The 12,754-nt window shown below is 41.1% G+C and overlaps 1 protein-coding gene across 1 annotated transcript in view; it reads right to left on the bottom strand.

The window, feature by feature from the left end:
• Positions 1 to 4,635: 4,635 nt before the first annotated feature.
• Ash2l (ASH2 like, histone lysine methyltransferase complex subunit) overlaps positions 4,636 to 12,754 on the bottom strand; it is a 33,331-nt gene continuing 25,212 nt past the window's right edge. The window contains exons 13-16 of the mRNA XM_004671507.3: positions 7,429 to 7,521; positions 6,123 to 6,221; positions 5,417 to 5,476; positions 4,636 to 5,318 (exon numbers count right to left, since the gene is read on the bottom strand). Of these exons, the coding sequence (XP_004671564.1) occupies positions 5,211 to 5,318; positions 5,417 to 5,476; positions 6,123 to 6,221; positions 7,429 to 7,521 (360 nt within the window). The 3' untranslated portion in view covers positions 4,636 to 5,210. The remainder of the gene's footprint in view (positions 5,319 to 5,416; positions 5,477 to 6,122; positions 6,222 to 7,428; positions 7,522 to 12,754) is intronic.

Here is a 12,754-nt window from a genome sequence, read left to right as displayed (position 1 = left end):
TGCTACAGAGTGAGGTACAAGTCAGCCTAGGTCCCTGCCTTAAAATGAGAAAAAGAAAAAAGAAATAAAAACACTAGTGGCTAATAAGGGTAAAGTGGGCGCTAAGGACTGGGAACTGTTGCTTTAAGGCTCCAGGATTCCATCCCCTGCAGCAGTATGTGGAAAAGGTACAGTTTTACCCAAGGGGCTCCAAGGACCCTCTGCTCTTCTGCTAAGAAGGCTCAGGAATATAGCCAAGAACAAGCAACTCTTCCCAAGAGCGATTGTCCAGACTACATAGTTCAAGTTTTCTCTCTAAAGAAATATCAAACTGTTGAGTATGGCGGCTCACGCCTCTGATCCCAGCACTCAGGAGGCAGAGGTAGGAGGATCGCCATGAGTTCGAGGTTACCCTGAGACTACATCGTGAGTTCCAGGTCAGCCTGGGCTAGAGTGAGACCCTACCTCAAAAAAACTAAAAAAAAGGAAAAAAAAATCAAACTAATTATTAGGTTGGCTCTTAACCTCTTATATCAGCACCAGTCAGAATAAAGAAACATGACATGAAAACTTTAGTTTGTAGTTGTCTCAAAGTCTTAAAGAAATCATTCCTAGTAGATTATGGCTTTATAGAAGAGGAGTTTGGGACCAAAATTTTATGATTAAACTAAATCTCCTAGTTCAATAAAAGAACCTACTGGAGGTTTATGTCACTCACTTATCTAGAATCCACTATCAGATAGGGCTGGGGAGATGGCTCAAATTTGTAAGAGCAAGCATGAGGACCTGAGTTTGATCCCTAGCATCCACGTACAAACCTCATCCATGCCTGCCTGTGGCCCCAGCACTGAGAGGAGATCACTGGGCTCCTCGGACAGCAAGTCTAAGTGAAAAACAGTACAAGCCCAGGTTCACTGAGACTATCTCCGAGGATAAGGCAGAGGAGTGATGAGGGACAACCGGAGCCCTCCTCTGGCCTCTGCACGTGCTCTAGCAATACATGTGCAGTCACTGCACACATGCCACACACGCCAAAAAAAGGTTACTACAATCTTGCATGAAAATGTAATTTTCACAAGCAGCAGCAACCTAGCCAAGTGTGGTGACTTTTTCTTGTAATTACAGCACTCCAGAGGCTAGGGCAGGTGGATTGGCTCAAAACAAAACAAACAACCCCCCTCAACAAAACAATAAGAAGCCAAACCAAAAAAATTAGTTTATTACTGACAGTAAGTTAATGGTCCTAAAAGATAAAAATTACAACTAAGAATTTTCATTTACTTAACTGGATAGTGTCAAATAAGAACCTGACCAATACAGCAAAGATAAGGTTAAACTTCTCTTACTTGAGGTCAATCAACAGTTGCAGACTTGGCTCAGAGCTACCAACTTCTCAGAAAAGGTTCAAGAGTTATCATCTGGGAAGAGAAAGTGGCTGGTAGGAGGGGCAATGTGGTGATAACAAATTCCCATTCCCAGGATTCAGAGAAGTCATGTTTTAAAAATACCAACTGAAATGGGATTCCTTTGCTCAATGTGTTAAGATGAAAAAACAACTATTACTACCTGAAGCTTTTCCATTTTGTTGTTTGCAGTTTTTTTTTTTGTTTTTTTTTTTTTTTGAGGCAGGGTCTCACTGTATCCCAGGCTAACCTGGAATTCACTCTGTAGTCTCAGGGTGGCCTCATACTCATGGCGATCCTATATACCTCTGCCTCCCAAATGCTGGGATTAAAGGCAAGTTCCACCAAGCCTGGTTCATTATAGTTTTAGTAGTGTTGGTTATATGTACCCTTTGGAAATAGAGCTCTAGCGTATTTATGAACAAAACAGCAGTAGCAGGAATACTGGTATTATTTATTGAGGTATTAAAATGAAGCACCTGGTATTTATTATAATTTATTGTTTCTCATTCTACTTTTGACACAGATGAAATTATTGCTTATCTAGGGGCTTAAGGGTGAGGACAGTTGTAGAGAAGCATTTCTAAGACACATTCACGACCCACTCACTATCAGCTACAAGAAAATGGTTACTTGCTGAGACATCACAAAGCAACAAATGTCTAGTACCAAGAGAACAGGCTGACAGTAAAGGGCTTGTTTCAACCAACACTGGTTTTGAACTGACTCATTTGCTCCTTCAAACCATGTAACTATCTTTGCAGTATCTGAGGGGATGTTTTACCACTTGTTTAATTTTACATTTGAATAAAACAAATTGTCAGTGGTGATCTGATTAGTTATTTTGTGAGCCCTTAAGGCATGTACATGCATACCTGTGTGCACATGTGTATGTGTAAGCCACAGTCAAGTCTCAGTTGGGCGTCAATTGTTCTTTATTCCTTGAGACAGGGCTCTCAATGAACTCAGACCTCACTGATTCTGTGAGCAAGCTGGCAGCCAGTGGCTCCCAAGGACTTCATCTGATCTCCTAGCTCTGTGGTTATAGGTGAATGCCACACCAGACATTTTATGTGGGCTTGGGAGGTCCAAACTAAGGTCCTCATGTTTTGGCAGGTGCCTTACCCACTGAGGCATCTCGTGGACCTCTTTTCTGTTTTGAGACAAGGTGTCATTCTGTTGCCCAGGCTGGCCTGCAACTCTTGGCAAGTTTTCTTTCTCAGTCTCCAGAGTTGGGATTACAACCAACTCTTCTCCCTCAGATACGCAGTATTAACAAGTAAACCACTGTTTCTCTAACCTCTAATTAATGAAAGCCAAATATATACTCACTTTTATAATTTGGATAGAGTACTTACATGTGGTTATTTATATTCAGACTACCTCAACTTCCTCTACATGACATCACCCTGATGATCTTGTTCTATAGCCAGGCCTATCCTTTTCAGACCAGTCCCTACATGCATTTCTGATAAGCTGAGGCCCAGCCTACAATCACACGATTAGGTTTCCTGTTAAGAAATGAAATGAATGAAACAAGGAGTCTGGGTTATTCAAGTAGGAGACAAGTGGATGTCATTGTGTTAACATTCACTTGAATCTTGGGAAATTTCTTAAATATAGAAACAAAAATAAGATATTCAGAATAGCAATAGGAATGATATATGATGATTCTATTGACATGCCACTTAGTTCCTGGTAAACCACTTCGCCTATTACTTAGGTTGGTTAATGTGGCACAGCCTTTGGGAAATCCTGGGAGTTTGCATTTGCCATAAGGCTGATATATCAAAAAAGCAAAAGGCAATTGGAGAGATGGCTTGGCAGTTAAGGCTCTTGCATACGAAGCCTAAGGACCCATGTTTAACTTCCCAAATCCTATGTAAGCCAGACACAAAAAGGTGAGGCAAGTGCAAGGTTGCACATGCCCATTAGGTGGTGCAAGTGTCCCAAGTTTGCTTTCAGTGGCTGAGGCCCCTGGTGTGTCAAATCTCTCTCTTGCTCTAAATGGCCAAAATGAAAAAAAGAGGGGAAACTATTTAGGAACCTGAAATGGTCTGAGCTCAATTCCCCAGTACTCAAAGTCAGACACACAAAGTGTCATGCATGTATGGAGTTTGTTTGTAGTGGCAAGAGGCCCTGGCGTATCCATACTCTCTCAAATAGCTTTTTTTCCCATCCTAGTCCAGACTGACCTAGAACCCACTCTGTAGTTCCAGGCCTTGAACTTAGTGATCCTCCTACCTCTGCCTCCTGAGTGCTTGGATCAAAGCTGTGTGCCAACATGCCCAGCAATAATTTTTTTCTTTTTTAATATTTATTTTTTATTTTTATTTATAGAGGTATGAAGAGAGAGCAAGAGAGAGAGAGAGTGAGAGAGTGAGCATGCCAGGACTTCTAGCTGCTGTAAATGAACTCCAGATGCATGTGCCATCTTGTGCTTCTGGCTTATGTGGGTCCTGGGGAATTGAACCTTAGTCTTTTTTTTTTCTCCCTGAGATGGAGCTTCACTCAAGCCCAGGCTGACCTGGAATTCACTATGTAGTCTCAGGCTGGCCTCGAACTCACAGTGATCCTCCTACCTCTGCCTCCTGAGTGCTGGGATTAAAGGCGTGTGCTACCACACCGGGTGAACCTTAGTCTTTTGGCTCTGCAGGCACCCACCTTGACTGCTAAGCCATCTCTCCAGCCCTTTTTTTCTTTTAAGAAAAAGAACCTGAAATGAAGGCTCATTCTTACCTTCTAGACTGTGATAATGACATGATTATGATTAGAAAGAGAATCAGAGCAACACCATGTTCAAGAACAACTGGAGAGAGACCAATTGCCCTTCAACTCTTGTTCACCTTGACATTCCAATGTTCACAGGTTAAAGGAGGGGCAGCATAGAGGGGTTGAGATATACATAAAACCCTTGGGGGGGGGGGCTCTGGAGGTGATGGTTCAGTGGATAAGGCACTTGCCTGCAAAGCCTGACTGCCTGGGTTCAATTCCCCAGTTCCCATTCAAAGCCAGATGCACTAAGTGGCACCAGCATCTGGAGTTTGTTTGCAGTAGCTAGATGCCCTGGTGCACCCATATCCCCTCTCTCCTTGTAAATAAATAAATAAATAAAAATATTAAGAAAGAGACAGAGAGAGAGAGAGACCTTACTCTTCCTTCTGAGCCTGGCTCCCCTTTCTTATACTGCTCATATTCCTGACACTGTTACTATGAGGAACCCAACTTGAATTGAAGCAAAGTGCACACAAACTTGAAAACAAATTTTATTAGAGATTTCCAATTCTGTTAAAGTGGCAGGCCAGTTCCTTTCACAATTAGTTCTTAGAAGGGACCTACTGAATCCAGAGATCCCCAAACCCAAATCAAAAAGAAACAGCTTTTAGACTGGTTTGGAATGTACAGCCGTTGATGTCAGCTGCTCTCAGAAATAGGCCCATCAATGTCTGTGGGAATTAGGTGGGATGGAGTCAATGCACACAGAACAACACATCTTTAAATAAGTTATCTGGTTGGGCAAAGTTACTCACTCCTTAGAAAATACAGTAGGTAACAGGTCCCAGTTGGCTGAGATGTAGTACAGCACCAATTTCACTGTGGGATCCAGGGGTCACCGGTTATTGGCTTATGGCACACAAAATAAGAGCAGTTCCTGGAAGTGAGAGTGAATGTGAAGGGCAGGGAACCTGCCAGTCCTACTCAGCCTCCTTATTCTGGCTGAAAGTACAGGCTGTACATTGCAGCATCTTTGGGAGGACACTTGACAATTAAAAAACAGAAATCCCAGTCTTATAACCCAGAAAGTCCATGTCTCATGAAGAGGACTGGTCAGGGTTCCCACGGAGGACTGCGTCTCCCATCCACTTCTGTCTCCACATGATATAAGACATCAGCCAGTGTGTGTTCCACCACGGCACCCCAGCCCATGTCACTCATCTGTACGAGGAATGAGAAACAGGAAAGTGGGTGATTAAGAGACACAGTAAACAATAAAGATGCAAAAAGATACAAGTACATATTTCAGTATTACTCACAGGGTGGTAAGTGAGATCCTTGGGAGGATACTTGAAGCATGGTCCAAAGTTAATGGAAACCTGTGGTAAGTTCAATTCAAGCAGACATGGAAAAAAAAAAAAAACCCACCAAAGTTCACTTAACAGGGAATTATTTTCACTTTATTTTTTATTTTTTGGTTTTTCGAGGTAGGGTCTCACTCTAGCTCAGGCTGACCTGGAATTCACTAAGTAGTCTCAGGGTGGCCTTGAACTCACAGTGATCCTCCTACGTCTGCCTCTCAAGTGCTGGGATTAAAGGCATGCGCCACCATGCCCAGCCATTATTTTCACTTTAAATGAAGCTATGGGAGCTGGGCATGGGGTTGCATGTCTATAACACCAGTATGCAGTTAGGATCATGAGTTTGAGGCAAGAGTTACTTATGACAGGTCATTAAACATGTGACACTAATACTGATTCTGGTGTAGACTTAGTACACTTCATACTGAGAAAAGAGACCATGAATGGAGCCTAAGTAAAGGGCAGTGCATAGCATGATCTTTAACTCAGCAAAGATTTTACAAAGACCTCAGTGTTTGTGGACCACAGTGATAGCAGTGGCATATTTCTGTCACTCTAAGACTGTTCAGATTTCTTTCCAAAACTCAGTCTATGGCTCTTTCATCAGAATCCATTTATATACTTCCCTCAAATTCTGTGCACAAAATAAACACAGGATACATACCGTGCAGCTCTTGTACAATGAGATGGCCGGAAAGTAAACGCCCTCAAAAATATCTTTGTAAGCCACACCTTGATTGACACCATTTTTATAAAATATTATCTGAAATGAACATCATGGTTTTATTTCACAATTAAGAAACAAAACTTGGAGCACAGTTAAATAATACGTGAGGGGAATGTTCTTGTTTCAGTTATGTATCTCATATTATAACAAGTTTTTACCTGTATATAATACTTTAGATTTAGGTAAAATCAAACAAAACATGTAGTATTTTAGGTTTCTTACTTGCTTCCTGAATTCTTATGCTACATATACCAGACTCTTTTACAACCTATCAGAGTATACTATATTTATAAGTAAGCTGGCCTGCCTATGCCTACACACACACACACACACACACATTCTCTATCTTCAGGAAAACTTTCTGTGCAGCAAGAGCTATCTTTTCCTTGGCTATCTCATCCATAGATCTATTAGCTCTTTCACGTATATATTTTTTCCCCTAAGAACTAGCATTTGTTTTTCTCCCACACTTCTGTTAAGAGACACAGGTGGCTTTACAGCATTTTTATAGGAAAATGTATCCAGTTCATAATTTTATTCCACCCCTATTCCCTTTCTTTTGATCTTTGGTGCTTGAGGTTGACTCTGATTATGCTGTGACCTAGAGATAGGTAGACATGTTCCCTGGGAAGGGGAGGCAGATAGTTTTCTAGAGCAGTGAACTACCTCAGCCCCTGGTGGCTCCAGATCACACAGCAAAGTGTCCCTGGTTAGTCTTGTACCTCCCTCTGTGCTTGCTATCTCCTCTAACAAAGAACAGGCCATCTGACTTGCTTCACTCTCTAGCATTCCTTATTAAGGCGCGTGCTCTCTCTCTCCATATATATATATATATATATATATATATATATATATATATATATATATATATATATATATATATAATCTTTTTTTTTTTTTCTTTTTTGAGGAAGGGTCTCGCTCTAGCCCAGGCTGACCTAGAATTCACTATGTCCTCTCAGGCTGCCTTCAAACTCATTGTGATCCTCCTACTTCTGCCACCCAAGAGCTGGGATTAAAGGGATGTGCCACCACACCCAGCTAATTACACTCTTTTCACAACCATGCCTCTAACATCATGGCTCACAGCAGGCAGGGTTGTGAGCTTGTTCACAGTTGTTGGCAGCTGTTAACCAAAACTCCCACCAGTCTCATTTAGGCCTCATTTGCCTATCTTTTATCATTACCCATCTCAATCTCCAAAGCCTCTCATTATTCCGATGTTTTTATGAGCGTGACTCACCTCACTATGGGGAGTTTGTTTTAGGCTCTTCTCTGCTTTGTCCACAAAGTCTTTTTCTTCAAAATACAAATAACTCTTGAATTTTATCAAAGCCTTGAAAACCCAGTAAGAAAAAAGAAAAAAGGCATATTACAGCTGCATCACCATGGAGAAAATATCTGACTTTACAAATAGCACAGAATCCTTGGACTTTACCACAAAGTCCCAAGTCTTCCTGGTTACTTGTCAGAGCTTGAACTACTGAGTCTTTAAACTTTAAAAAAAAATTTTATTTGTGTGTGTGTGTGTGTGTGTGTGTGTGTGTGTATGAGAGAGAGAGAGAGAGAGAGAAAGAGAAATGGCATACCAAGGCCTTAGCCACTGCAATTGAACTCCAGATCCTTGTGCCACCTAGTGGGTATGTGTGACCTTGTGCTTGCCTCACCTTTGTGAGTCTGGCTTACATGGGATCTGGAGAGTCAAACATGGGTACTTAGGCTTTGCAGGCAAGCACCTTCACCACTAAGCCATCTCTCTAGCCCTACTGAGTCTTTCTTAAACATTATCAGCCAGCCATGCCTGTTATACATTTTCTAAAAATGGCCCTTAGTAAGATAATCTGTGAGCAAATAGATACAGACACACTTTAAGGCTTATAAAAGAATGTAAAATAATTGAAAAAAAGGACAATTTTAAAGAGCCTAAAATTCTTATTCAGTAGCATTTTTGAGGGCTACTTTCTTCCTTATTAATTTCCTAATTCTTCCAGATGGCCTCTGGGTCACCTTTTTCTTGCTGGTGGATCATTTGTATATAAAAATGACATTTAAAACCTTTAAAAAGCCAGGCTACAGAGATGGCCTAGGTTCAATTCCTCAGTGGCCACATAAAGCTAGCTGCACGAAGTAGCACATGCTCTGGAGTGTGTTTGCAGTGGCCAGAGGCCCTGGTGTGTCCATAGTCACTTTTTCCTCAGTTGCCTCTGTTTTTCCCTCAAAAAAATAAAATATTAAAAATTTAGTCAGATATAGTGGCATACACCTTTAATACCAGCAGAAGTATGAGGATTGTTGGAAACTTGAGGCCAGCCTATGACTACAGAATGAGTTCCAGGTCAGCCAGGGCTAGAGTGAGACCCCACCTTGAAAAAAAAAAAAAAAAAAAGCCAGGTGTGGTTGCTCATACCTTGAATCCCAGCACTTGGCTGAGGTAAAAGGATCATGGTGAGTTGGAGGCCAGCCTGGAGTATAGAGTGAATTCCAGATCAACTGGGCTAGAGTGAAACCCTGCCTCAAAAACCAAAAAAACTTAATCTCTTAGCATAAACATTGTAAGGGATGTTCATAAGATATATAAACATATATAATGAAAATGAAAATACTGCTCAATTCCTTCACCCTGCCTCACCCCAGTCCCTTTAAAAAAAAAAAAAAATCAGTTGTTGTCCTGGTGTCTTGGTGTTGTTTCAGAAATTCTACAGTGTATTTCCAAAATTAAAACACGAGAAAGGGCTGGAGGGATGGCTTAGCAGTTAAGGCATGTGCCTGGCCCTGAGACGATTCCTTAGGATCCATGTTAGCCAGATGCACAAGGGGGCGCATGCATCTGCAGTTGGTTTGCAGTGGCTGGAGGACCTGGCACACCCATTCTCTCTCTCTCTCTCCCTCTTTCTCTGTCAAACAAACAAACAAAATATTTTTAAAAATGAGAACAAAAAAATTCACACCGATAAACACACATGGCATCATACTACAATTTATATTTAAGATTATATTTTTTTAAAATTTTTATTTATTTTATATTTATTTGAGAGAAAGGGGGGGGGGAGATGGAGAGAGAGAATGGGTGCTCCAAGGCATCCAGCCACTGCAAACAAACTCCAGACGCATGTGCCCCTTTGTGCATCTGGCTTATTTGGGTCCTGAAGAATTGAACCAGGATCCTTTGGCTTTACAGGCAAATGCCTTCTTAACCACTAACCATCTCTCCAGCCCATATTTGAGACCATCTTATATGAGGCTTTCGAACAAGTTCAGTGTTCTATTGTATGCACATGTCATATACTAACAATTTATCCTTAACCTACTGGAATGGGTTCAGTTCCCCAGTACCCATGTAAAGCCAGATTCGCAAAAGGGAGCTTATGTCTGGAGTTCATTTGCAATGGGGCAAGTATCTCTGGCATACCTGGTGTCTCAAGTACATAAATAAAAATATTTAAAAAGAGCTGGAGCGATTGCTTAGTGGTTAAGGAATTTGCCTCCAAAGCCAAAGGACCTAGGTTCAATTCTCTAGAACACATGTAAGCCAGATGCACAAGGGAATACAATGCACCTGGAGTTGTTTGCAGTGGTGAGAGGTGCTGGCATGCCTATTCTCTCTCTTTACCTGCCTATTTCTCTTTCTCAAATAAATAAACATTGGGAAGAAAAAACCCACAAGAAGATAAGATTCCCATATACATCAGCCTACAAAGTGAGACCCTGTCTCAGAAAAACACAAAACAAAATCAAAAGTAGTTTTCTAAACTGTCTTTTAAGGTTCTGGGGACTTTTGTGCTATATAAAACCAAGCATCAAGTCCATCAGTGAGGCCATAGAAGCCCCTGAAACAATACAGGCTATTGCCCTTGGTCGCCTACCAAAACTAGATGTTAGTCTCTAGTGCGCAAGGACCTGCTTGCTTTGGTTGTGGGGCATAGGGAAACCAAACCAGAGCTGAGCTAGAAGCTGCCTCTCTGCTGGCTCTCATAGTGGTGGGGGAGCAAACCATCAGTCTTGCCCAGCTGTGGGCCTGTGTGCTCCACAACCAACTTGCTAGGGAACATGTGACCACTGGTACAACAGTGGCACGACTGTTACAGGAATAAACAACTACTCTCTGACTGGATTTGAGGCCCACTCCATGGGATCTGATAATGCAAACTTGGTCAAAAGTATGTCGGAAGCAACGCCCTAGGGGGAAATCTATTACCGTTAGGGTCAAACTGCCTTTTAAATGGTATATTTATGGGCTGGATAGATGGCTCAGCAGTTAAGGTGTTTGCCTGCAAAGCCAAAGGACCTCAGTTCAATTCCCCAGGACCCACGTAGGCCACATGCACAAGGTGGCACATGCGTCTGGAGTTCATTTGCAGTGGCTGGAAGCCCTGGTGCATCTATTCTCTCTCTCTTATTCTGCCTTTTTCCGTCTTTCAAATAAATCAATAAAAATAAAAATATTTTAAATAGTATGTTTGTACCTATAGATTAGTGCTCTCAGCTTCAAACACAGATGTACATACAAGTAAATAAATTAAAAATAAAATTAAAAAAAATAAATAAACCATTAAAAAAAGCCATGTAGGACTACGCAGATGGCTCAGCCGTTAAGGTACTTGTCTGTAAAGCCTCAGGACCCAAGTTTGACTCCTCAGTACCCACATAAAGCCTGATGCACAAAGTGACTCATGCATCTGGAGTTCTTTTATAGGGAGTGGCTGGAGGCCCTGGTATACCCATCCCTTCTTCTGCTCTCAATTAAATAAAATATTTTTTTAAAACCCCAACCATCAGTGAGCTACATATTAATGATTCCTTGTTTTTTTGGTTTTTCGAGGTAGGGTCTCACTCTAGTCCAGGCTGACCTGGAATTCACTATGCAATCTCAGGGTGGCCTTGAACTCACAGCAATCATCCTACCTCTGCCTTCTGGGGGCTGGGATTAAAGGTGTACACCACCACGCCCAGCTATATTAATGGTCCTTGATGGCAGAACCTGAGATGGAGAATATTGTGTGATGCAATTAATAAAATAAAGTGAGATACTAAGTCAGGCTTGTGGCATAAAGGTAGTCACTTAGCATATGCAAAGCTCTGGGTTTCAGCAGAGTGAAAAGTACTATAAAATATGATCTTGGTGGAGAATGGAATTTCAAAGGGGAAAGTGTGTGTGTGTGGGGGGAGGGAATTACCATGGGATTTTTTTTTATAATCATGGAAAATGCTAATAAAAATTTAAAAAAATATGATCTTGGGCTGATTACAAAGAACTCTGGAGGGTATCACAATACAATTTAAAGACCCACTCTAAAGCTGCAATTATTAACACTAGTACTGTGGCCCAAATAGATCACTGGAACAAAATCCATAAACCAACTTCTTTTTATATGGTCATCTGATTTTCACCACAGAAATTGGAAAAAAAGAGATTAATAAATCATGTTGGAATAAATGGATAGCCCCATGGAAAAATAACCTTTTCTTCTATATCATACACACAAAACAAATAACTCATAGTGGGTAAAAGCCCTCATGCAAGGGCTAAAAACATATTTTCAAAGGAAAACATGGGAGGATATACTCATGACTTGAAGGGACCCAAAGATTTATAAGTCAAAGAAATAAATATATGAAAGAAAAATATGATAAATCAGACTTCAACAAATTAAATGGGAGATTGGAGAGGTGGCTCAGCAGTTGAAGACACTTGCTTGCAAAATTGTAGGGCTGGGTTTGACTCCCCGATACCCATGTAAAGCCTAATGCACAAAGTGTTACACGCATCTGGAGTTTGTTTGTAGTGGCAGAAGGCCCTGTTGTGCCCATTCTCTTTCTCTACTTGCAAATAAATAAATATAAAAATTTTAGCCAGGCATGGCAGCACACACCTTTAATCCCAGCATTTGGGAGGCGGAGGTAATAGAACTGCTGTGAGTTTGAGGCCACCCTGAGACTACATAGTGAATTCTAGGTTGGCCTTGGCTACCTCAAAAAACCAAAAAACAATTTAAAAAATTACTTAGGTTCACCAGAGATACCATTAGGAACATGAATTGAGCCTGGGATGTGGCTTAGTAGCAGAGTGCTTGCCTAGCATGTATATCATCCTGGTTTTGATCCCAAACTCTGGGGCTAGGCTTGCTGGCTCCTGCCTTTAATATCAGTACTTGAGGATCTAAGGTAGGAGGATTGCTGTGAATTCAAAGCCAACCTACAGAGTAAGTTCTAGGTCAACCTGAACTACAGTGACAGCCTGCCTCAAAAGGACAAAAACAATAAATACCGTATCTGACAAAAGTCTTAAAATGTGTATAGTTTAGTTAAAACAAATTTTGTATCAAAAGAAAAATATAAACAAGGAGGTGGGTGTGGAGGAGCACATCTTTAATCACAGCATTTGGGAGGAAGAGGTAGGAGGCTCACCATGAGTTCAAAAAAACAAGTCCTAGTGGTATAACATCTGCTAAATGTATATACTATGCTCACCAAAATTCCCAGTAAGCACTTCTCTTAATGTTCACATCCATATATTAATGCTACTCTCATTTTTTTTTTTTTTTTTTTTTTTTTTGGTTTTTAAGATAGGG

Source organism: Jaculus jaculus, chromosome 12, assembly GCF_020740685.1.
Source record: "Jaculus jaculus isolate mJacJac1 chromosome 12, mJacJac1.mat.Y.cur, whole genome shotgun sequence".
Lineage (NCBI taxonomy): Eukaryota > Metazoa > Chordata > Mammalia > Rodentia > Dipodidae > Jaculus > Jaculus jaculus.
The sequence above is the reverse complement of the archived record's forward strand: the minus strand, read 5'-3'. Positions and strand labels throughout refer to the sequence as shown.